Below are 26,381 nucleotides of genomic sequence, written 5' to 3' on the forward strand. Positions count from 1 at the left end.
TAAGTTTTGCTTTTATATTTAGGGTTTAAATCAATGGTGTGAGGTAGGGACTACTATTCTTTTCAAAATGCTTAGGTAATTGTCACAAGGCTATTTATTTATTTCTTTTAGATTATTTGAGATACAGAGGATGAGAGAGAGAGAGAGAGAGAGAGAGAGAGAGAGAGAGAGAGGCAGAGGGAGAAGCAGGCTCCATGCAGGGAGCCCGATGTGGGACTCGATCCCGGGTCTCCAGGATCACACCCTGGGCCGAAGGCGGCGCTAAACCGCTAAGCCACCGGGGCTGACAACAAAGCTATTAATTAAAGTCACCTCTTTCCCTACTGATTTGGAATTCTGTCACCTTCAAAGCCTACACTGTTGGCTTATTTAGATCTGTGTCAACTACTTGATTTTGATTATTGAACATTTGTAATAAATTGTGATATTTGGATTTTTAACTTATTAGTTTTTTAGTTTTATTTCTAGGTTTAATTTTATTAATTAAAAAAAATTAGGGGCACCTGGGTGACTCAGTCAGTTAGGAGGCTGCCTTCTGCTCAGGTCATGATCACAGGGTCCTGAGATCAAACCCCACATCAGGCTCCCTTTTCATGGGGAATCTGTTTTACCCTCTCCCTCTGCCCTTCCTGCTGCTCTCACACTCTCTCAAATAAATAAATACAATCTTAAAATATAAAATGAAATAACCTGTCCAAAAGATGTGGAGCCAGGTAGGCCCACGTTTTACAGAGCATGGTGAAAGCAACAACAGAGAGAGCCCAGGATGGTTGGTTGTAAGCACTGACAAAGGTTGATTTGCTACTAAGAGCATTTCTTATGCATGGTGCTGGTGACACTGCAGCTGGGCTAAGAAAGAGTGGAGAAGACACTGCCTGTCTTTTTCTTTCTTTCTTTCTTTCTTTCTTTCTTTCTTTCTTTCTTTCTTTCTTTCTTTCTTTCTTTCTCTTTCTTTTCTTTCTTTCTTTCTTTCTTTCTTTCTTTTTTCTTTCTTTCTTTCTTTCTTTCTTTCTTTCTTTCTTTCTTTCTTTCTTTCTTTCTCTATTTCAGCCTATTTAGTCTTAAAAATGTTCTTAGCCCTTTGGTGACAGGTAACATTTTTTCTTTCATGAAAATTAATGAATTATTGTATCAAGTTCCACCCAAAAATATCTTAGAGACTGACTAGCAATACATTGAATTTGTAGGCTAAATTGGAGGTGAATTGATGCTTTATTATAATGTTTCCACTCATGAACATGTTATATATCTTTATTTAATGCAGTTTTTTGGAGTGTTTTTAGATTTTTATTTATTCATGAGGGACACACAGAGTTAGAGACATAGGCACAGGAAGAAGCAGGCTACCCACTGGGAGCCTGATGCAAGACTCAATCCCAGGATCACAACCTGAGCTGAAGGCAGATGCTCAACCTCTGAGCCACCCTGGTGTCCCTAATGCAGGTTTTTATGTTCTTCAATTAATTTCACAATTTTCCCCATGAAGGTCTTCTAATACTTTTCTTAGATTCACTTATATGTACCTGAGATTTACAGGGCCTATTATGAATCACATTGTTAAAAAAAAAAAAAAATTAGAAAGTCTTGGGGGGGGGTGCATAAGCATGTTATTGACATTTGTATAATGTTCCTATTTATAGTAACTTTTCTCATTCTTACCAGTTTTAATATTTGCAGTCTCTTGGATTTCCCATGTGGATACTCCTATTAATATGAATAATGACAGCTGTGTTTCCTCCTCATCTTTAATTTTCATTCTTACTCAGTTTTCTAAGATCTCCACTGCAACACTGAAGAGAAAGCGTGATAGCACCCTGGTCTTACTCCTGAAATTTGAAGGAAATGTTTCTCACGTTTTATCATTGAGTATGATTTTTTGCTTTGGGTTTTTGATAGCTATTCTTCATCAGTTAAGGACATTTTGGGGACTTATGTTCTTTTTCTTAAAAAAGTAATTTTGTCAAAGGCCTATTATATTTTTCTTTTTTTTTTTTTTAAAGGAAGCTTGATTTATCTTTCCTATAATATCTTTCTCTTTCTACTTTCTTTGGTTTTGCTCTGTTTGGCTCTTTTTCAAGCGTCTCTCTCTTTTTTAAAAGATTTTTATTTATTTATTTGAGAGAGAAAGCAGGACAGGGCATGAGCAGAGAGGAGAGGGAGAAGCAGGCTCCATGCTGAGTAGGGAGCCTGATGCAGGGCTCGATCCCAGGACCCTGGGATCATGACCTGAGCCGAAGACAGACGCTTAACCGACTGAGCCACCCAGGTGCCATTCAAGTCTCATTTTTAAATATAGTTTTTTTTTGTCTATATTGTTTTTTATTTTTTATCTTTTTAGTCAGTTTAAACATAATTTTAGTCTCATTTGGTTAATTCTATTACCTCAACGTCTTGAGGGTTCTAACTCTTGCTGTGTCTGTTGTATCCCTCTACTGGAAAATTTCTTTTTTCTTATGTGTTTTGTGATTTTTGATAGAAAAATTTTTACTTTTTTCTTTGGGAATGGTGTGAGGGCTAGGATTTGCAAATGTCCCTCCTGAATCATTTTGGATTTGCTTCTGTGAGTTTTCCTTCTCTAAATCCCATCACTGCCTTTGATTAGCTTTTATCTAACTTGCTTGGCTTGAAGCTTCCTGCATGCCTGGCTAGTGACATTTAGACTCCAGACATTTAGACTCCAGACTTTCAAAGCTTAGAGTTTCTCTTTGTTGCAAAAAGCTTTTAGAAGGCACTTGGAAATCTTTGTTATCATCCTGGGGGTGGTGGTGTAGTTTTTGTATAATACTGAAAATACAGCTTTCTAGAAAAGCTCGTTATGTAAGGGTCTTAGTTCTCCTTCCCAGTCCTGCCTGGTTTGAAACTCAAGTCCCTCCTCTTCAAGGACTGTTCTGATTGAGACTCCTTTCTACCCTTGCCGTCCAGAACTATTGCTCTCCTGCCCCCCCACCCCCACCCCACCAGTTGTATGCTTACAGTCCTGACTTTGCATTTCCCCTTCCTTTCTGGCCTATAGGACTTTCCTATAGTTTCTTGGTGCTCAGGTATATATTTAAATAAAATATTATAATCTTTTTCAATATTTTAAAGTATTTGCAGCAAGGAAGATTCTATAGTAGCTCAGTTGCCCATGACCCTAGGACCTTCTAAGGTAGGCTGAATAATATCCCTTTGCCCCCAAAAGGGCACATCCTAATCTTTGGATATGGATTGTTATGTTACATAGCAAAAGGAACTTTGAAATGTGATTAGGCATTTGGAGATGGGACGATTAATCTGGACTATCTGGGAAAGCCCTATGTAATCACAAAGGTCCTTATAAGAGGGATGCAGGAGGGCTCTACTCAAAGAAAGAGATGTGCTTAGGGAAACAGGTTGTACACTAGGATTTGAATATACAATGCTGCTGGCTTTGAAGATAGAAGAAGTGGTTGCAGGCAATGGAATGCAAGTGTCTTCCAGAAGGTGGAAAAAGCAAAGAAAGGGATTGGCCCAAGAGCTTCCAGAAGGAATGCAGCCTTATTGACATTGTGATTTAGCTTAGTAAGACCCATGTTGGACTTCTGACCTCTAGAATTGCAGCAGGATAAATTTGTGTTGTTTAAGCCACTACACTGGTGGTAATTTGCTAAAGTGACAATAGGAAACTGATATACTTTCTTCAGTGTTTTTACAGGAGTGCTTGGTATTAGTGATAAGGATAGACTGACAACAATGGTAGAGACGTAGTGGAGTGAACTTGGTGAAAAATACTTCTAACAAAGAGGTCTATTGATGGGAGTATCCTCTTTTTTCTCTTAAAAAAAATAATCAGGGACACCTGGATGGCTCAGCGGTTAAGCATCTGCCTTTGGCTTAGGGCATGAACCTGGGGATCCAGGATCGAGTCCCACATCAGGCTCCCTGCATGGAGCCTGCTTCTCCCTCTGCCTGTGCCTCTGCCTCTCTCTCTCTCTCTCTCTGTCTCTCATGAGTAAATAAATAAAATCTTAAAAAAAAAAATTAGAGCAGAGAAACTTGTGTATGCTTTAGATACTGTTTTCAATAATAGCATAATGCCTAATCTGAGACCTGGAATTTCTTATTGATATGATAAAGTATCCCTTTCTTTCAGCTGTAGATACTGTTTTTCAAAAGGGAAAAGATTTTCATTATTAAGGAGGCTGTAAGTTGGTAACAGAGCAGAAGACAATTTTCTCATTTTGCTGAGATGTTGTTGAGATGTAAATAAAGGATTTGGTCTTGTAGGAGGGTGCTGATAGGGATACCTGAATACTTCAGCTGCATGGTAGGATTCTCTTAGTGGTAAAATATAGGACAGCTTTCTGTAACAGAGGCTCCTGATTTGTCCAGGGCTCACTGTGTGAATTGTTCTGTATTAGTTTCCTAGGGTTTCTTTGACAGATTACCACAAACATGGTGGCTTAAACACAATAGAAATTTATTCCTGCAGTTGAGGAGACCAGAAGTCCAAAATGAAAGTACCATCAGGGTTGCACTCTCTCTGAGAGCCCTGGGGGAGAAGCTGTTCCTTGCCTCTTCTATCTTCCGGCTGCTGTTGGCATTCCTTGGCTTGGAGCCATACCACCCTCTGCCTGTGTTGTTACATGGCTGTCTCCTCCCTGAGTGTCTTCCTCTCCTTCTCTCTTACAAGGATACTTGTGATGACGTTTAGAGTCTACCTGATAATTCAGGATAAGCTCCTCCTTTTAAGATTATTAATTTAGTCACATCTTTTGCTATATATAATAATATTTACAAAATATTTTATATTCTTTCATTATATATATTTATTATAAATAATAGTTATATTCTCTTCTTTTGTTCTATAAGGTAATATTCACAGTATGTTCATTTTTTTCAGCCTACTACCTGTGCCTTTACTATTTCTCTGCAGTCTTTGGCCTATTCTGTTTATCTGGACTTTTTGGATTATTCTGTCCTCCAACCCATCTTGTAAAAATACTGGTAAAGCAATTTTTTGTCCCATTATAATTTTTTATTCTCTCCTACACTGACTTCTAGAGCAAGGGTCAGCAAACTGGCTGATGGGCCACATCCATTCCACTGCCCGTTATTGTATACCTGCCAACTAAGAATGGTTTTATATTTTTAAATGATTAATAAAAATCAAAGGAGGAATAATATTTTGTGATTAAAATCACATGAATTTAAGTTTCAGTATCTGTAAATAAAGTGTTATTGGAACACAGCCCTGCTCATTCGTTTGCTGTTGCTTTTGTGTTACAATAGCATAGTTGAACAGTTGTGGTAGAGGCCTCTTGTATGATCCACAAGGGTAAATGATAAATATCTGACCTTTTACAGAGGAAAGTTGCCAACCTTTTTTCTAGTAGGGATATTTTGTCTCTGGCTTTTAGTGTGTAGTGGGCACCAGTCATTTGCTGTTGAATATTTGACTTGTAAGAATTTCGTTAATATAGTAAGGATTTGGTATGATTCCCAAAAGGATTTTTTTTTTGAACTATGAGGTTAGAAGAATTGTAACTACTGTATTATTCATTCTTCTGATCTTTTTTGGCTCTAAGACTCAGAGTGATAATCCTGCTTCCAAATTTAATTGAATTAAGAAATAAGCATCAGACTCAGGAATTAAGGTTGGTAAGTGTGCTGGTTAATTTCGTGTGTCTATTTGGCTAGGCTGTGGTGCCCAAATGTTTGGTTGAATGCTAGTGTAGCTATTGATTTGAAGGTATTTTTTAGACTGAACATTTACACTCAATTGACTTTAGTTAAGCAGATTACTCCCATTGTGGTATGCCTCATCCAGTCAGTTGAAGATATTATTTTTTTAATTTTTATTTATTTATGATAGTCACAGAGAGAGAGAGAGAGAGAGAGAGAGAGAGAGGCAGAGACACAGGCAGAGGGAGAAGCAGGATCCATGCACCGGGAGCCCGACGTGGGATTCGATCCGGGGTCTCCAGGATCGCGCCCTGGGCCAAAGGCAGGCGCTAAACCACTGCGCCACCCAGGGATCCCTCATCCAATCAGTTGAAAACCTTAAGAACAAAAACTGAGGTTTCCTAAGGAAGACAGAATTGTGCTTCAAGACTGGATCATGGAAGACCTGCCTGAATTATCAATCTGCTGTCCTCCTACAAATTTTGGACATGCTGGTCCCACAATTGCATGACCCAATTCCTTAAAATAAATCTCTATTTCTAAGTACATATCCTGTTCTTTTTCTGTGGAGAACCCTGACTGATAGAGCCAGTTACTCTGATGTGTTGAAAATATGGAACACCTTCAGCATTTGGTCCTGTGGTGCAGTGCGGATGCTGAGGTGAAGGCCTGTCCTCGCATCCTCTTACCTTCTTTCACTTGTGGAAGGAAACATGCTATATTTGGATAACACAGAGTCAGGAATAAGCTTGCTGGTGGTGCAGAGGACTTTTTCTCAACCCAGGATAGCTGGAAGTCATGAGAAGATGGAGAGTGAAGCGATAGAAACGAGACAGAAGCAAATGGACCTGCTGATAAGGAGCATGTAAGAAAATGAGAGGGACCAAACAATTTCTGGGTGGCAGTTTCTGAGAATTTCTTCCCTTCTCCCACTGAGAACAAAAGTTTCTGGTTATACTAACTGCAGTGGAGAATACCAAGTCCATGTAACTCCCTAACTTGGTTCTGTCATGCTACAGACAGTTTCTTTCCTTCTCAAGATCTGCTTTATAATCAATGGATAAAAATACAAATAGATGGAGTTGTCTGGTGGCACAGTTGGTTGAGAATCTGCCTTCGGCTCAGGTCATGATCCCAACGTCCTGGGATTGAGCCCCAGAGCCCTATGTCGGGCTCCCTCCTCAGCGGGGAGCCTCCTTCTCCCTCCCTCTGCCCTTCCCTCTGCTTCTGCTTGTGCGTTCTCCCATGCATGCTCTCTTTCTCTCAAATAAATAAAATCTTAAAAAAAAATACCAATAGTTGTTCTATTTGTCAATATTTCAGTTTTACTTGTATCTGTACACATGTAAGAAGTTGGAGATACTAAAATATTTAAAATTTGTGTTCCTACACTATGATTACATGTATAAAAACTTAGATATTTGAGTAAAAATCCATTGGAGTGAATGGTGATTTATATTTTGAAACAATGTTTATTGAGTCTTGAAATGGTGCTAGAAAGTATATTTTAGGTATTTTGATGCCTTTCAGCTGTGTATGGTACTGTCATCCACTCACTCCAGGAAATGGTTGACTCTCAGTTGAAGATACTGCCTGGTTCCTGTCCGACAGCGTCACCCCCAGCCCTCCCACATACCTGTTTCAGCTTTATCTTCTATCACTTCATCATAATCTTTACATGGCATGCTCTTTATTTGCTATTCTAAAGAAATAATCATAACTTTGTTTTACAGGTAATGACTGACTTTGAGGCATGCATCCTGCCTCTTGGTTTTATTTTACCAGTATATAAATATATGGAGTATAAAATAGTTTTGTCTTGCTCAGAATACCACTGTACTCAAAATAGCTAAAATGTTTCACATTGTCCTACAAGTTTTAATAATCTCTCTCTGAATTCTAATAGGATGCATGGTGACACCGAAAGCAATTGTTTTCAACACTTTGAGAAATTTTTGACTGCAAGGCACGGGTTCCATGATAGGTCCTGGGGATACAGACAGGCGAGAAATGGGGCTTTCCTCCCAAGGTTCTCCCAGTCTCCTAGGAGAGAAGGCTTGGCGACAGAAGGAGAGTGTGATGAGGGGAACAATGGAACTGTCTTTGAAGAACCATTTACAGGGGCTGAGGAAGGCATCATAGGGGTTACAGTCTGCCTGTGTTTGAAGGAAACACAAGTGATTTCCATGTGAAGTAATCAATAAGTTGGACTGAGATATTGGCATCTAGGAGTTTTACATGTGCCATGATTTCAAAAGCTTAGGTAGAAATTATTTAGGCTTAGTAAACCAGATGACCTCTGAGGCTTCATAATAATTTCATAGATTATTAGTTTTTTTTTTTAAAGCGTGAGTGAGGATTAATTTGTTAATACAATACAATACTATCTACTAAGATCTTGTGTGTACTCTAGTATTGAGTATGAGTAGTCATTTGTAAGATACTGAGAAGTATTCTTGATGTTATATAAATTGATATTTTCTTTCCCTCTTTCTCTTCCCCCTGCCCCATCCCTGGCCCATTTGGTTGTTTTTGCAGTTGGTTAGTCTGTTGCTAATTGGAATCGCAGCATGGGGCATTGGTTTTGGGCTGATTTCGAGCCTCCGAGTGGTTGGTGTGGTCATTGCAGTGGGCATCTTCCTGTTCCTGATTGCATTGGTGGGGCTGATTGGAGCGGTAAAACACCATCAAGTGTTGCTTTTTTTTGTATCCTTTTTTAAAAGAGAATTTTTACTTCAATTGAGTTTGTTCTTAACGTTTATTGATTATTCTTTTGATAATTACAACTGGTTTGGAATTATCATTAGGAAATTGTCAGGGAGGGGACCTGGGTGGCTCAGCGGTTGAGCGCCTGCCTTCAGCCCAGGGCGAGATCCTGGAGTCCCGCATCAGGCTTCCTGTGTGGAGCCTGCTTCTCCCTCTGCCTGTGTCTCTGCTGGTCTCTCTCTGTCTCTCATGAATAAATAATAAAAATCTTAAAATAAAAAATTGTCAGGGAGTAACTCTTAGCATGCCCTATGTGTATTTGTTTAACATTAGGAATGTTTCTTAGGGTGAAATTATTATTATTATTTTAATTTATTTTTTAAAGATTTTATTTATATATTCATGAGAGACACACACAGAGAGAAGCAGAGACATAAGCAGAGGGAGAAGCAGGCTCCATGCAGGGAGCCTGATGTGGGACTCCATCCCAGATCACACCCTGAGCCAAAGGCAGTCGCTCAACCACTGAGCCACCCAGGCATCCCAGGTGAAATTACTGTATATGTTCCCACTTTATCCTTTGCACATCATGAAGAATGTATTCTGCAAATTCAGTATAATCCTATTGATATATTGCAAATTTGGAGTTAATTGAATTGATCAGTGACCTCTAGATCCTTTCCAGAAGGTTAATATGTGGTTGAGAATTTCAATGATTCGTTTTTAGATTTTAATATTAAGAAACCTTAAATACTTTTTATCTATATTTATTTCTTTTATATATGTAAGAATTTTTATTTTAATCTAAGTGAAATTTAACAGATCAGCTTTTAGTTAAATATTAGTATTTTTTATTATGAAATATCTACAGTGTATTAATGAAAATAATAATTGTGTTCTCGGTGAACTTTCTCCAGGTGCCATTTGTTCTGTTTTCTGGTTGAATTCCTTCTAGTACATTCTGAAATTGTCAGTACCTCTATTTTATGTTAAGAGTATTGAGAAATGCCTTAACTTGAATTCTCAGTACATGATTATTCTCTTACTTGTATTTATCGTCCAGTTTTCTGTATCATGTGCTTGCTTAGCCCTGAACGAGGAGCAACAGGTAAGCAAATTTTTTTTTTCTTTTACTTTATTATGCCTCATAGTATGTGTAGGAAAAATGGGGGAGAAATGATTGGGATATAAGATAATTCCTCCTTGCTCAGAATGGCATTTCACTGTTCACAGCTAAAATCTGTTGTTACTGGTTGCATTAGTGGGACTGATTGGAGCCCTGAAACATCATCAGGTGTTGCTATTTTTTTGCATCCTTGAAATGAAATTTTCTCTTCACTGGGTAAAAAGTGCTACTAGTAAAAGATGTTCACCCAGTCTTTTCCTACCACTATACAATGAAATGTTTGAGATTCCATTCTAGCAGTGACACTTTCCAAACTCTTAATCTGTAAAAGAATATGCATCTCGGTGTATGGCAGTGGAAAATGTGTCTTGTTTCAGTCTAACAATCTTTTGAACTAAGTGCTTCTTTTTTTTTTTTTTAAAGATTTTATTTATTTATTCATGAGAGAGGCAGAGACACAGGCAGAGAGACAAGCAGGCTCCATGCAGGGAGCCTGACGTGGGACTCAATCCTGGGTCCCCAGGATCACACCCTGGGCTGAAGGCGGCACTAAACTGCTGAGCCACCCGGGCTGCCCCTAAGTGCTTCTTTTTAAATGCATGTAAAAATTAAGCCTTTTCATTCTTGAGATAGAAATGGTGCTTTCCTTTTTGTTACAAATTTAGGTATTACCCTTTGAAAACTTTTAATCATCTTACAAAGACTATTTATTAAGGTACACTGGTTATTAAAAGTTGCAGGCTCTAGTTTTATACATTTTGTGCAGGGGTAACACATTTTAATATATATATTAAATACATTTTCTAGGGTCAGCTTCTGGAAGTTGGTTGGAACAATACAGCAAGTGCTCGAAATGACATCCAGAGAAATTTAAACTGCTGTGGGTTTCGAAGTTTTAACCCAAACGACACCTGTCTGGCTGTAAGTACAAAATATAAAATACTTTTTGGAGATGTATTACATACAACAAATAATGATTAACCTGAAAGAAATGGAATTTCTGATGCTGAGTTGTATTTTTACAATGCTTTGCATATACCTATATTATATTCCGTGTATACTATTGTATCATTTGTCTATTCTCAAGTATCTTCTTGTGAGAGTACTAAATATTCCAGAGACGGCCAGACACAGGTGCTTATGGTACTTTACCCCTAATTCCTTTCCCATTCAATTCCTCCAGGAACAAGTTGTGAAAGAAAAATAAGCAGATTAGCCTTAGAGGTACAGAAGAGCTGTGTAAATAACTTGGTTTTGAAGCAGGGTAGTAGGAGAGTAGTCTATTGAAATCTTTGGGCTCCAGTTAAACATCCCCAGCAGGGAGGATACAAGGGACCTAACTCCCTCCCTTCTTCCCCATGACAACTTCCTGCTCTTTCTGTGTGGGAGTTGAGCTAGCAATGGACAAGTTGGAGCCCCCCAGGCCAGACCCCTATATGAGAATAGACTTGGAGTGTGACCCTCCTAGGAAGTTCACACGTGTTTATATTCCGGGGAAACCCCTATCACTGTCTCTCTGAGACCGGAGCTGGATTTTTCCCTCGATGAGGCCTCTTTTGTGGGATTATTAGCTTTTTAGTGCTATGTGACACATGTGTTGTCTCAGTTTCTATGAATCAGGAACAGGAGAATGGTTTAGTTGGGTCCTCCACTTAAGGTCTCACCTGGGTGAAATCAAGGTGTTGGCCAGGCCTGCAATCTCATCTGAGGCTTGGGGTACTCTGCCAACCTCAGTGGGTGTTGGCAGAATTCAGTTCCTGGTGGTCGTAGTGCTGAAGTCCCATTTTCTTACTGGGTGTTCCTTAGTTCCTAGAGGCTGCTCTCAGGTTCTAACTATACAGCCATCTTGTAATATGGCAGCATCAAAGTTCAGTATGATAATCTCTCCATTCTGTTAAGATGATGTCTGTGTAACCACCCTGTGAACATTGCAGTGACTGTATCGTTTTCACAAAACCCATCCACACTCAAGGGGGTGTGATTACTTGGGGAGTGTAAGCTGGGGTTGGGAATCTTTGGAGCCATCTAAGAATTTAGGATACTACTAAACAGCCAAGGTCCCAATTGGGTATAATACTCTAGTCACTCATTTTTAGGTGTGTTCAGTGTTTATCTGCTGTCTGTAATTGTACTTTGAAATAAAAGTCCTTTTTTTTTTTTCTTTTAATTGATACAGAGCTGTGCCAAAAGCAGCCACCCATGCTCACTGTGTGCTCCAATAATAGGAAAATACGCTGGAGAGGTTTTGAGGTTTGTTGGTGGCATTGGCCTCTTCTTCAGCTTTACAGAGGTGGGTGCAAATAACTCACTATCTTTCCACTTTTGTCATAGGGATTTCTGTTTTATATGGCAAGAGGGCATGGCATTTTGCCTTAGCATGGCCCTTAACTTTTGGAATGTATCAATGAATATTCTCATGGAGAACTAGGATTATAATCAGAGGAGCCCTGGCTTGAAAACAGAAGACCTCATGGATCTAGGTTTAATTTTATACAGGGCAAGATGCTTGACTATTAAATTATGTAAAATGTAATGAACAAATGAAATGAGTTTAGACCAAGTTATTTCTAGAGTCTTCTGTTTGTAGAGTTTTATGATAAATTAAAATTTTAGATTTCATTTTGGAATAGGTAGGACATTCAGACTATTAAATATAAATATTATACAACAGACACATACATATAAAGATATGCTTTAAAAATTGCCTTCCAAGCCCATCCCTCATTATTCCTAGCTTTCCAAAACTTACAGATAAACAGTATTAATTTCTTATTTATATTACTTGATATTTATATAATACTAATATATATTGATATTTATATAATACTAATATATATATCATATTAATACATTGATATGTAATATATGTGTCTGTAAGCAAAACCACACTCACATTGTTGGTTAGTTTTGGAGGAATGCTAATTCCTTTTGCAGTGTTTTTATGAGGCTCTTGATATCTTTGGATGTTTTTTGATATAGCTGAGTTGACAGTGTGTATCAAAATTAATTTTTGAAAAATTCATACATTCTACTTACAGTGCTTTATTTCTTGGAGATAATCCTATAGCTATGTAAAATGAATAGACAGGAATGTTTATTGCTTGTAACAGCAAACCCGTGGACCATCTTGTGGTCTTCAGTAATGAGCTGGTTAAATTAGAGTGCTGGGGAAGGAACAGTTTCTCAGCCCTTCAAGTTCCTTCTATCTAGACTAAGACGTGAGAAATGACTGACAGGAGAAAATAAAATTTAGGGGATGCCTGTGTGGCTCAGTATTTCAATGTCTGCCTTCAGTTCAGGGCATGATCCCAAGGTCCTGGGATCAAGTCATGAATTAGGTTCCCCACAGGGAGCCTGCTTCTCCCTCTTTGTATGTCTCTATGTCTCTCATGAATAAATAAAATATTTAGAAAAATTAATATTGTATATATAATGCATATACTGCATTTGCATATCTGATCTATATAGCATATATGTATATGATGTATGGTCAATATATAGCACATTATATATGTGGGTATATTATATTCTATTCAGTTTCCTTTTCTTCCCTTGAGAATGAAAAATTCGCACTTGGCTGTATTAACAAAGTCGAGATAAAGACCAAAGTTAATATTCATTTTTTAAAATTTTTTTTTTAATTTATGATAGTCACACACAGAGAGAGAGAGAGAGAGGCAGAGACATAGGCAGAGGGAGAAGCAGGCTCCATGCACTGGGAGCCCGACGTGGGATTCGATCCCGGGTCTCCAGGATCGCGCCCTGGGCCAAAGGCAGGCGCTAAACCGCTGCGCCACCCAGGGATCCCTAATATTCATTTTTTAAAAGAAGTCTCCCCTGACATCTCTATTCTGAACAGTTTTTTCATTTCATGTTTTCTCAGAAAAGAGCTGTCTTACTTGTGGGTTGGTTATGACATTGATTCAAGAAAATTGATATACTGTTTAAAAACAATTCTGTGCATTATTCTTTTGTTTCTTGTTAAAGTAGGATCTTTTTCCATGAAAATTTAAAAATATCGATAGGAGAAAAACTGGGATGAACCATCTCCATATCCCCCAATAGCCAGATCTTGCCATGTGGTTTCCTTTTTATATTTGGAATTTATTTTGTGAATTTAATTCTTTTGAGCAGCTCTATTTTCTCGTCATCAAGTTACACTATCTTCAGTTGTCCCTATTTTTTTTAAGGAATTTATTTTCTTAAGAGCAGTTGTAGGTCCATAGCAAAATTGAGAGAAAAGTACAGTAAATGTATATGTAAACTTCCCATATATTCCTTGTCTTTACACAGGCATAGTCCCTCCTGTTATTGCCATTACTCACCAGAGTAGGACATTTGTTACAGTTGATGAACCTACATTGACGTATCATAATCACTCAAGGTCCATAGTTTACAATTAGTGTTTACTTTTGTACATTTTATGGATCTGGATAATTGTGTAATGACATGTATCTATCATTCTAATATCCTAAGTAATATTTTCACTGCCCTGGAAATCCTCTCTGTTCTGTCTATTCACTTTCCCCCTACTGTTTTTTAAAAATATTAATTCTCTTAAGAATATAAACTCATGAAGGGCACCCAGGTGGTGCAGTTGGTTGAACGTCTGACTCTTGGTTTTGGCTCAAGTCATGATTTCATGGGTCATGGGATCAAGCCCCATGTCAGGCTCTGTGCTCAGTACGGGGAGTCGCTTGAAGGTTCTCTCCCTCTCACACCTCTCCTCACTCACACACTCTGGCTTGCTCTTTCTCTAAAATAAATAAATAAATAAATAAATAAATAAATAATAATATAATACAATAATAATTTATTATTATTTATTTATTTATTATTTATTATTATTATTTAAAGACTATAAACTCATGAGTCTTCGGTGTCTTAAGAGCTAAGAAGACTTAGTGATCTTTCATGGAATCCTGGTCTATCATTTATATACCATGTCCTTTGAATCCTGGCTAGGGATTTTAATAATAATTTATCCAACAGTGAATGGTACAGTAACACAGAGATTTTACTGTGGTAATGGAGAACATTTTGGATTGATCATAATTCTCTAGAAATAGTTTAAAGGACTAATGAGTAGTTATGAAGTCAACAAATTTAGATAAAAAGCTGGCTCAGATCTAACATGGAAAATATAATGTGAAATTCATTTTGTTCCATTAAAATTTTGTCATTTTCGGTCTAAAAATTTTTGGGTATTTTAAGTAAATCAACTTTGAGGTAGCAGAAATAGAATGGACACTTCCCTAGTTTAAAAAATATATATATATTAACACTTCATTGAACCTGGCTTGGCAAATGGCATGTTAACAACTTAGTACTTTCCTAAAAGTATAGATCCCCATGAGGTAGGAATTAAAATATTTTTTAAATATCTGTGTTGGCAAAATTTGTTATTGTGGGGGTTTTGTTATTGCTGAATTTTCCTCAACCCAGTGTTTCTGAATTATCAAAATAATGTGATATTTTAGTAATTGTCCAGACAATTCAGTTCTTGTATTAAGTTCCTCTTGCTGCACTAACAATCATAAATAGAGTTGCTTAAAGCAACACATATTTATTACCTTATACTGCTAGAGGTCAGAAGCTTAAAATGCAGGTTCCTCTGGGAGGCTTTCTGGGAGAACATGTCACCTTGCCCTTTGCAGCCTCTAGAGGCTTCCTGTGCTCTATGGCTCATGGCCTTGTCCTCCACCTTCTAGGCAGCTATGCAGCACCTTCTCTCTGACTCTGCTTCCTGCTGCTTCTGACATCCTGTGGACTTTCTCTGTCTACAGGATGTGGACATTGTTTTTTTCCTGCCTCTTTTTTTATAAGGACCCTTGTGATTACATCAATGAGCCCACCCGTATAAACTCTCTGTCACAAGATCTTTATCCCAGTCATGCCTGCAAAGTCCCTGTTACCGCATAAGGTAACTTTGTCCCAGGTCCTGGGATTTGAGGATGCAGAAATCTCTGGAGGGCCAGTATTCATGTTAATTGTTTTCAGAGCATCTAAATTAAGACAATTACTACATTTGAAAGGGAAAAAGAAATATCTTCCTCTCTGAACAAATGATGCCAAGCACTTGAGGGGTTCCAGATATTTATTGGTGCACTGAAGAAGTAGGTAAAACTTTTACTTTCTCTTCTTTTTTTTTTTTGTCTTCTGTTCCAGATCCTGGGTGTTTGGCTGACCTACAGATACAGGAACCAGAAAGATCCTCGTGCTAATCCTAGTGCATTCCTTTGATGAGAAAACAAGGAATATCTTTCATATTCGGATCTTGTTCACTTTCTCTAACTTAAAGTTCAGCTAATTTGCCTGTTTAAGGAAGCAGTATCTGAAAAGTTACATTATTATTGACAGTGGAATTATATATTTTTACTCTTATGTTTCTCTAAATGTTTTTCTTTTCCCATTGCTGAAAAAATTAGAAACTTGTGGTCCCCTCTGAACCTCAGTGGTACCTGGAATCTACTGTCCTCACAGTGTCTGGCACTGTCCACTGTGGCCTTTCTTAGCATTTTTACCTGCAGAAGAACTTTGTATGGCACTATTGTGTTGATCCTATTGTAAATCTAAATATACATCTCACTGGAATAATTAATTGTATGTAGCACTGTGCTGTGTAGATAGTTCCTATTGGAAAAAATGAGTTGAAGTTTATGAAAGCCAGAAGGTATGAGATTCTATTATGTTAAATTCAGTAAGGGAAATCCAAAATCCCTCGTTCTATTCTGTCTTTTTAGGAAAGCTGTATTGTGGTGAAAATTGTTAACATAAAAGTGATAATTTAGTTCTAGTAGTCTTTTATGATTACACTAATGTAGCCTAGAAATAGCTATGTCCTTAGGAAAGTGTGGTTTAGTTTTTGATTTTTACAGGTAAGTACAGAGGAGAAAGGATCTCACGAATGTTCTGATGTGTAATATTTGCCTTCAGCTTTTGAAAGGGAATGGGTCTGAGAAATTCAGAAAGTATAGCTATATATTCTTCATATTCTTTTATAATAATTTGAGGTCCAAAAAGACTGCATTTTTAAACAAGTTACTATTAATGCATTGGCCCACGTAGCAAAAAGATATTTGATTATCTTATAAATTGTTAAGTACCTTTTTCATGACTTTTCTCAGTATTGTAACAGCAACTTGTCAAATCCAAGCATATTTGAATGTGAGCTCCCATAATTTGAAATTGAAATAGTACTGTGGTTCTGTATATTATGTTAAAATATTAAATAATGGAAACCTTTCATCATGTGTGAATGTTTTGATTAAAAGAAAGTAATGGTAGAATTGCTAAACGAATTAAGTGAAGTGGAATTCTTTATTGCTTTGTTGGTTTTTTTTTTTTTTGTATATTTTTTATTGGAGTTCAATTTGCCAACATACAGCATATCACCCAGTGCTCATCCCATCAAGTGCCCCCCTCAGTGCCCATCACCCAGTCACCCCAACACCCCCTACCCACTTCCCCTTCCACTACCCCTTGTTCGTTTCTCAGAGTTAGAAGTGTCTCATGTTCTGTCTCCCTCACTGATATTTCCCACTCATTTTCTCTCCTTTCCCCTATGATCCCTTTCACTATATTTTATATTCTCCATATGAGTGAAACCATATGTTTGTCCATCTCCAGTTGACTTACTTCACTCAGCATAATACCCTCCAGTTCTATCCACCTCAAAGCAAATGATGGGTATTTGTCGTTTCTGATGGCTGAGTAATATTCCATTGTATACATAGACCACATCTTCTTTATCCATTCATCTTTCGATGGACACCGAGGCTCCTTCCACAGTTTGGCTCTTGTGGACATTGCTGCTATAAATTTTGGGGTGCAGATGCCTTGCTGTTTCACTGCATCTCTATCTTTGGGGTAAATCCCCAGTAGTGCAATTGCCCGGTCATAGGGTAGCTCTATTTTTAACTCTTTGAGGAACCTCCACACAGTTTTCCAGAGTGGCTGCACCAGTTCACATTCCCACCAACAGTGCAAGAGTGTTCCCCTTTCTCCACATCCTCTCCAACATTTGTTGTTCCCTTTCTTGTTACTTTTCACCATTCTCACTGGTGTGAGGTGGTATCTCATTGTGGTTTTGATTTGTATTTCCCTGATGGCCAGTGATACGGAGCATTTTCTTGTGCTTTTGGCCATGTGTGTGTCTTTGGTGAAATTTCTGTTCATGTCTTTTGCCCATTTCATGATTGGGTTGTTTGTTTCTTGGCTGTTGAGTTTAATAAGTTCTTTATAGATCTTGGATACTAGCCCTTTATCAGATGTGTCGTTTGCAAATATCTTCTCCCATTCTGTTGGTTGTCTTAGTTTTGTTGACTGTTTCTTTCACTGTGCAGAAGCTTTTTTATCTTAAGTCCTAATAGTTTATTTTAGCTTGTTTCCCTTGCCTTCATAGATGTATCTTGTAAGAAGTTACTGTGGCCAAGTTCAAAAAGGGTGTTTCTTGTGTTCTCCTCTAGGATTTTGATGGATTCTTGTCTCACATTTAGATCTTTCATCCATTTTGAGTTTATCTTTGTATATGGTGTAAGAGAATGGTCTAGTTTCATTCTTCTGCATGTGGCTGTCCAATTTTCCCAGCACCATTTATTGAAAAGACTGTACTTTTTCCAGTGGATAGTCTTTCCTGTTTTGTCGAATATTTGTTGACCATAGAGTTGAGGGCCCATTTCTGGGTTCTCTATTCTATTCCATTGATCTATGTGACTGTTTCTGTGCCAATACCACACTGTCGTGATGATCACAGCTTTGTAGTACAACTTGAAATCCGGCATTGTGATGCCCCTGGCTCTGGTTTTCTTTTTCAATAGCCCCCTGGCTATTCGAGGTCTTTTATGATTCCACACAAATCTTAAGATGATTTGTTCCAACTCTCTGAAGAAACTCCATGGTATTTTGATAGGGATTGCTTTAAATGTGTAAATGGCCCTGGGTAGCATTGACATTTTCACAACATTAATTCTTCCAATCCATGAGCATGGAATATTTTTCCATCTCTTTGTGTCTTCCTCAATTTCTTTCAGAAGTGTTCTGTAGTTTTTAGGGAATAGATCCTTTACTTCTTTGGTAGATTTATTCCTAGGTATCTTATGCTTTTGGGTGCAATTGTAAATGGGATTGATTCCTTAATCTTTCTTTCTTCAGTTTCATTGTTAGTGTATAGAAATGCCACTGATGTCTGGGCATTGATTTTTGTATCCTGCCACATTACTGAATTGCTTTATGAGTTCTAGCAATCTTGGGGTGGAGTCTTTTGGGTTTTCTATGTACAGTATCAAGTCATCTGCAAAGAGGGAGAGTTTGACTTCTTTGTCCATTTGAATGCCTTTTATTTCTTTTTGTTGTCTGATTGCTGAGGCCAGGACTTCTAGTACTATGTTGAATAGCAGTGGTGAGAGTGGACATCCCTGTCGTGTTCCTGATCTTAGGGGAAAGGCTCCCAGTGTTTCCCCATTGACAATGATATTGGATGTGGGCTTTTCACAGATGGCTTTTAAGATGCTGAGGAATGTTCCCTCTATGTCTACACTCTGAAGGGTTTTGATCAGGAATAGATGCTGTATTTTGTCAAATGCTTTCTCTGCATCTATTGAGAGGATCATATGGTTCTTGTTTTTTCTCTTGTTGATATGATGTATCACTTTGATTGCTTTACAAGTGTTGAACCAGCCTTGCATCCTGGGGATAAATCCCACATGGTCATAGTGAATAATCTTCTTAATGTACTGTTGGATCCTATTGGCTAGTATCTTATTGATAATTTTTGCTTCTGTGTTCATAAGGGATATTGGTCTGTAATTCTCCTTCTTGGTGGGGTCTTTGTCTGGTTTTGGAATTAAGGTGATACTGGCCTCATAAAATGAGTTTGGAAGTATTCCATCCCTTTCTATCTTTCCCAACAGCTTTAGTAGAATGGGGATTGTTCCTTCTTTAAACGTTTGATAGAATTCCCCTGGGAAGCCATCTGGCCCTGGACTTTTGTATCTTGGGAGGTTTTCGATGACTGCTTCAATTTCCTCCCTGGTTATGGGCCTGTTCAGGTTTTCTATTTCTTCCTGTTCCAGTTTTGGTGGTTTGTGGTTTTCCAGAAATACATCCATTTCTTCTAGATTGCCTAATTTATTGGTGTATAGCTGTTCATAATATGTTTTTAAAATCGTTTGTATTTCCTTGGTTGTGATCTCTCCCTTTTCATTCATGATTTTATTTTATTTATTTTTAAAAGATTTCATTTATTCATAGAGACACAGAGAGAGAGACAGAGGCAGAGACACAGGCAGAGGGAGAAGCAGGCTCCATGCGGGGAGCCTGATGTGGGACTCAATCCTGAGTCTCCAGGATCATGCCCTGGCTGCAGGCGGTGCTAAACCACTGTGCCACTGGGGCTGCCCCGTGATTTTATTAATTAGAGTCTTTTCTCTTTTGCTTTTAATAAGGCTGGCTAATGGTTTATCTATCTTAATAATTCTTTCAAAGAACCAACTCCTGGTTCTATTGATCTGTTCTACAGTTCTTCTGGTCTCAATTTCATTGAGTTCTGCTCAAATCTTTATTAACTCCCTTCTTCTGCTTGGTGTAGGTTTTATTTGCTGTTCTTTCTCCAGTTCCTCTAAGTGCAAGGTTAGCATGTGTATTTGAGTTTTTTTCCAATTTTTTGAGGGATGCTTGTATTGTGATGTATTTCCCTCTTAGGACTGCTTTTGCTATATCCCAAAGATTTTGAATGATTGTATCTTCATTTTCATTAGTTTCCATGCATCTTTTTAATTCTTCTCTAATTTCCTGGTTGACCCTTTCGTCTTTTAGCAGGATGCTCTTTAACCTCCACATGTTTGAGTTTCTTCCAAATTTCTTCTTGTGATTGAGTTCCAGTTTCAAGCATTATGATCTGAAAATATGCAGGCGACAATCCTAATCTTTTGGTATCAGTTGAGACCTGATTTGTGACCCAGTATGTGGTCTATTCTGGAGAAAGTTCCATGTGCACTTGAGAAGAATGTGTATTCAATTGCGTTCAGATGTAAATTTCTGTAAATATCTGTGAAATTCGTCTGGTCCAGTGTATCATTTAAAGCTCTTGTTTCTTTGGAGATGTTGTGCTTAGAATATCTGTCATTTGCAGAAAGTGTCATGTTGAAGTCTCCCAGTATTAGTGTATTATTATCTAACTATGTCTTTACCTTGTTTATTAATTGATTGATATAGTTGGCAGCTCCCACATTAGGGGCATAAATATTCATGATTGTTAGGTCCTCTTATTGGATAGGTCCTTTAAGTATGATATAGTGTCCCTTTTCATTTCTTACTACAGTCTTAGGGATAAACTTTATCTGATATGAGGATTGCTGCCCCAGCTTTCTTTTGAAGACCATTTGAATGGTAAATGGTTCTCCAGCCTTTCATTTTCAGGCTGTAGCTGTCCTTAGGTCTAAAATGAGTCTCTTGTAGACAGCAAATAGATGGGTCTTGCTTTTTTATCTGGTCTGAAACCCTGCGTCTTTTGATGGGATCATTTAGCCCATTCACGTTCAGAGTTACTATTGAAAGATAGGAAATTAGTGTCATCATAATACCTTTTCAGTCCTTGTTTTGTGGATTATTTCTTTGGGCTTCCTCTTTCCTTTACAGAGTCCCCCTTAATATTTCTTGCAGAGCTGGTTTGGAGGTCACATATTCTTTTAGTTTCTGCCTATCTTGGAAGCTCTTTATCTCTCCTTCTATTCTGAATGAGAGCCTTGCTGGATAAAGTATTCTTGGCTGCATGTTCTTCTCACTTAGGACCCTGAATATATCCTATATCCTGCCAGCCCTTTCTGGCCTGCCAGGTCTCGGTGGAGAGGTCTGCTGTTAATCTAATATTTCTCCCCATATAAGTTAGGGATCTCTTGTCTTTTGCTGCTTTAAGAATCTTCTCTTTATCTTTGGAATTTGCAAGTTTCACTATTAAATGTTGAGGTGCTGAATGGTCTTTTATTGATTTTAGGGGGAGACTTCTCTATCTCTTAGATCTCAATGCCTGTTTCCCTCCCCAAATTAGGGAAGTTCTCAGCTATGATTTGTTCAAATAAGCTTTCTGTCCCTCTGTCCCTCTTGGCACCCTCTGGAACCTCAATTATACATAGATTTTTCCTTCTGAGGCTGTCATTTATTTCCCTTAACCTTTCCTATGGTCTTTTAATATTTTTTTCTTTTTTCCTCAGCTTTCTTCCTTGCCATCAACTTGTCTTCTATGTCACTCACTCTTCTACCTAATTAACCCTTGTTGTTAGGACCTCCAGTTTGGATTGCATCTCATTTAATTGATTTTTAATTTTGGCCTGATTAGATGTAAATTCTGCAGTCATGAAGTCTCTTCAATCCTATATGCTTTCTTCCAGAGCCACCAGTAGCTTTATAATTGTGCTTCTGAATTGGCTTTCTGACATTGAATTGTAATCCAAATTCTGTAACTCTGTGGCAGAGAGTATTGTTTCTGATTCTTTCTTTGTGGTGAGTTCTTTCTAGTCATTTTGCTCAGTGCAGAGTGGCTGTATGAGCGGGCTCATACAGAAATCAACCATGACCTAAGTAAATTTCACCCTAGATGATTCTGCCGAGGTGTCAGAGACCAGAAATTGAAAGCAAAGATCAGAATGAAATAAAACAAAAGACCACTAAAGTAAAAAACAAATTTTAAAACAAAGTAGTAAAAAAGAAAAGGCCAAGAATCCTAAAGAAGAAGAGAAAAATGAAAAAAAAAAAGGGGGGGGGGACTAGGAGATGGTGGTGGTGATGAAGTTGTAGTGGAGGGGGACTATAGTCTACCTGAGGGATTCTAGAGGGTGATCCTCTTGTTTCTGAGTATATTAAGTTATGTTAGAAGATGCTCAGTCCCAAATTTATATAAACCAGTAATACTTGTAGGGGGCCCCAACATTGACCACCAAAACACAAATGAGATAAAAGAGGGGGGCAGAATAGGAATGAGGAATCTCACAGAATGAACCAGCACAGTATACCACTTGGTTCTAGGTGTATACTGATCATGTTTTATAAGGTATTAACTTCTACCATTGTAGAACAAAATGAGGCAGAGAAAACAAAAAACACAAAACAAAACACACACATATTGTATATATCCCAAAATTAAGTTGAGTATGTTGAAGGGAATCTAGAAGTGGAAAATATATCTAGGACTTGTAATTGTTAGAAATATGAAAGTCAAAAAGGAAGAATCTTAAAAATGAAGAGGTGGTAAAATATTGTAGTTAAGGTGGGAAAAGAGAAAAATACTGGAAATTTTTAGTCTGATATAAAGAAGAGTTGTAATGGAAAAAGGAAAACAAAAAAAAGTGGGGGGGACCCTCTAGTTCTGTATACTATATTCTCTCAATTTTCCCTTGGTCCTGGAGCTTTCCAGCACTGCTGGGTCAGGAACTTGCTCTTCTCCTGTCCTTCCCGCTGGTCTTCTGGGGGAGGGGCTGCTGTGCTGATTCTCAGGTGTGTGCACCTGGGGGAGCTGCCCGTCCCCTACCGGGTGCATGGCTCCGTGGGAGCTGCTGACCCCGTGAGGCCCCTGTTTTCCGGAGGCCCCACTCCGTCCCAGGCACAGAGTGACACCAGGAGGAACAACACCACTGGCAGCGTCCAGGTCCCCAGCCCTGGAGTCAGCTCCCCCAGTAACCACCACAGTCTCCCAGTCCGCACTGGCCTGGCAGGAGCATCCTGGTTGTCCTGTGCCCTCCCCACCTCTGCCTGTTCCCGGGGGAGTGCAGGATCCTGGGCTGTGTCCCCCCGCGCCCTGGGCTCCGGGGCCTGCGCTGCTGGGATCGCCCTCCCCGGAGCCCCCTCCCCGGACCCCCCGCCTGAGCTGCTCCCGGGCCCACTGCTGCTCCAGCCCTTTACCCGCTCGGCCCGCGGGGTGCAGGGCACTCTCCCCGGGGCGCACCTCCTCTGTTAGTGACCCCGGGAGCCTGGGGCTCCACGGCCCCTCCTGCGATCCTGCCTGGTTTCCCTGCTAAGCACCTTTCCCTCCGGGGAGAATCCGGTGTGGATTGTTCAAGTTCCCACTTCTCCGGGCTGGGCCTTCCTGTCCTGGAGGCTCCCGCCGCCCCCCTTAGCCGGCTCCTCGCGGGGGCCCCCTCCCCCACTGGATTCTTATTTATTTTATTTTTCCTCCTTCCTACCTTGTTAGAAGCAAAAACCCTTCTCTCTGTAGTGTTCCAGCTGTTCTCTCTTTAAATCTCAGGTTGAATTCATAGGTGTCCAGGACGATTGGAAAGTAACCTAGGTAAGTTGGTGGGGCGGGGGGAGGTGAGGACCCTGCTCCTCCACTCGTGCCTGTTCTCGCTTTGTTTTCTCTGACCTAGAGCTGAGTGCCGGTGTTTGAGTGTATAATCCAGCCACAGAAATGAACTTCCAGCACTAATGTCTCCTGCCAGCCCACCCCAAATTCTTTCTTGAAGTGTTTCAGTATTTAATATTTTCTCTATAGTGAGAATTGTTTTTTTTTTAGAAGAGAAGTCATTCATATTTATTTGGGGGAAAATATGTAAGTTCTTTCATGTTACTAACAATTAAGTTATTGTATCCTATGTAGCATATACTATTTTATTGGTAATTGTCATGCTGATGGGTTTTAGGCCAAGAAAGAGGACAAATGGTTTATCTATAGAATTTTAGAGCATTCTGTGGTTGTGTCATCTCCATGACTCTGGAAGACTGCTTTATCTTTTAAGAAAACCAAATTCTGCAATTCCCATCATACCTTAAAGGAGGAAAAATAATTTTCCCTTTTTTGAGTTCTTGTCTTAGACTCAGTCTAATACGAGTCAGATTAACAAGAGAAAAACATGTTTATTAACATCCATAATATTTATTAACCTGTATGCATATCTATATATAGCTAAGATATTACCCCAAACTGAGTAATTCTCCAAGATGGCACAAGACACCATCTTAGATACTATCTTAGCTAAAAACCAAAGAAAGCAAGGTGTGTGTATATTTGGATGTGGGAATTGAAGGAAAGACAGTTATGAGAGTTACCAGAAAAAGCACTATAAATAAAGGTAAGGCTTGTCATATAGATTTAAATCAGTGACTTCTGCAGTGCTAAATTTCTTGTGATTTGGAGTTATCCTTCTCTTCCTGGTACAGAGAAGGAAACCCTCTTCCGTATAGAGATTTCCTTTACAAGCATAAATTTCCCTTAAAGAAGGGTTAACTTCTACTCTGTTTACAAAGCTACTCCTGTGTCTGCTTTAATTTTTTCAGAAATAATGAGCTCAAAACAATCTTAATGCCAGGGAGTGGCACATTCTGTTCTTCTTCCATGGCATATTCAGCTCTGGGCAACCCTAACAATGTTCCTACTTAGGCCATAAGATGTGATTATAAGTGACACACGAAGTAAGTGCGATTTTTGAATAATGTCTTTAAGGCCTTTTGTATTTTCTTTGTTTGCTTTGTCACATTTTGAAGTTCCCATGAGATTCTCATGTCTTGTAATACTTTCCTTGGTACAAGGATTATATTGGAAAGAGCTCTTCCACAGCCGTGGTTTCTGCTCTAATTGCAGTGGCCTTATTTGGGTCAACCCAATTACAAAGCGGGGCCTGGGAAGCATGAACCTTTAGAGCTTCTAAACTATAGGATTCTAAGAATGGGTGGTAACGAATGGCTAACCACTCAAGAAATAATACATTTTCAAGTACCAAGAGTAGCCTTGTTAGATTAATTCAGGCTTTCTGTTACCTCAGGCAGATCTGAAGGTGATACATTGCCCTGCCATGTCTGGGAGGTCTCCTGTGATCTTTGTGTCTGCGTGCAGAGATACAGCTCACATTGCACAGTTTATTATAAACCCACTGGAATGGCCTATTCTGAATCCCAAGTGGCTGCTAATGAGGCTGCAGAAGTCAGTCTGATCCCAGGATTATAGGAGGGCCACTGTCTATGTGCTTAGAACTGTTGCCTGTAAACACACAGGGTCCAAGGAGGGCGTTTCAGATCAGGGTCTGTCTTTGAATTGCAACAAATGTCTGTAATGCATACTCCAGACCCTGGAGCTCCTCTCTCTTCACTTCCCATTGATTTAAAAAAGAAGCTCTACTTATTTTTTAAATGTCTCTTATTCCCTATTTACAAATTCCATTTAGAGGAATATTTCTTAGAACATTTGCCCAATCAGACTTGATGTTAAGGGTAGAACTTCAGTTAATATAATGCTAATGCAAAGGAAAAATGTTAGGCTGCAAATCAGAGTTCATGTGGCATAAATTCATCTCAGATTCTCTGATGGAAACAAGTTTGGTATGAAAACCAGTTCTGCATGTTCGACCTCAGTGATATGCTGCTGAGTACAACCTTGCAGAGAGGGAAAAGAATCCAGAAGTGGGGTTTCAAGTTCTTAGTTTCCTTAAGGCAAAAACCTCCTCCTACAATTTTTTTTTAAATATTTGTTTAACCCTGTTTAAGTTTATTCATCCTTTTGAAAATGCACTAAGTAAATATATGAAACAATTTCATTTTATAGCTGGTACTGAACAAATTAGAATCACATTTTTATTTCATAGTATTTCATAGGAAAAGTTTTAGACATCATAATTGTACAAATAGGATCATTCACATGTCAATTGTTTTGTTAGAATTGACAAAGTTAAAGACCAAGTTTTTCAGGTTTCTGGAAATGTGAGGGGGTTTGTGTAAAGTTGCTATGCACTTCTTATTTGGGGGGTTGGCAGTTAATTTTTACACCTGGTTATCTATGCCAAATGCAATTATAGTATGTGTTGTTGGTCAGTGTTTTCTAAATAGTTTTAAGGGAACAACCTAATAATGCCCTTTACCCTGTTCCTCCACTCAACCCCAGAGACAGAGAGAGGAAGAGAGAGAGAGAACAAAGGTCTTCTTGTTC

At 38.7% G+C, this 26,381-nt stretch overlaps 1 protein-coding gene across 1 annotated transcript in view; it reads left to right on the forward strand.

The window, feature by feature from the left end:
* Nucleotides 1-16,721, forward strand: part of TSPAN13 (tetraspanin 13) — a 32,424-nt gene extending 15,703 nt beyond the window's left edge. Inside the window, exons 2-6 of the mRNA XM_055314674.1 lie at nt 8,182-8,349; nt 9,377-9,457; nt 10,283-10,396; nt 11,652-11,765; nt 15,644-16,721. Of these exons, the coding sequence (XP_055170649.1) occupies nt 8,182-8,349; nt 9,377-9,457; nt 10,283-10,396; nt 11,652-11,765; nt 15,644-15,718 (552 nt within the window). The 3' untranslated portion in view covers nt 15,719-16,721. The remainder of the gene's footprint in view (nt 1-8,181; nt 8,350-9,376; nt 9,458-10,282; nt 10,397-11,651; nt 11,766-15,643) is intronic.
* The last annotated feature ends 9,660 nt before the right edge of the window (nt 16,722-26,381 follow it).

Source organism: Nyctereutes procyonoides, unplaced genomic scaffold (assembly GCF_905146905.1).
Source record: "Nyctereutes procyonoides isolate TBG_1078 unplaced genomic scaffold, NYPRO_anot_genome, whole genome shotgun sequence".
NCBI classification, from domain to species: domain Eukaryota; kingdom Metazoa; phylum Chordata; class Mammalia; order Carnivora; family Canidae; genus Nyctereutes; species Nyctereutes procyonoides.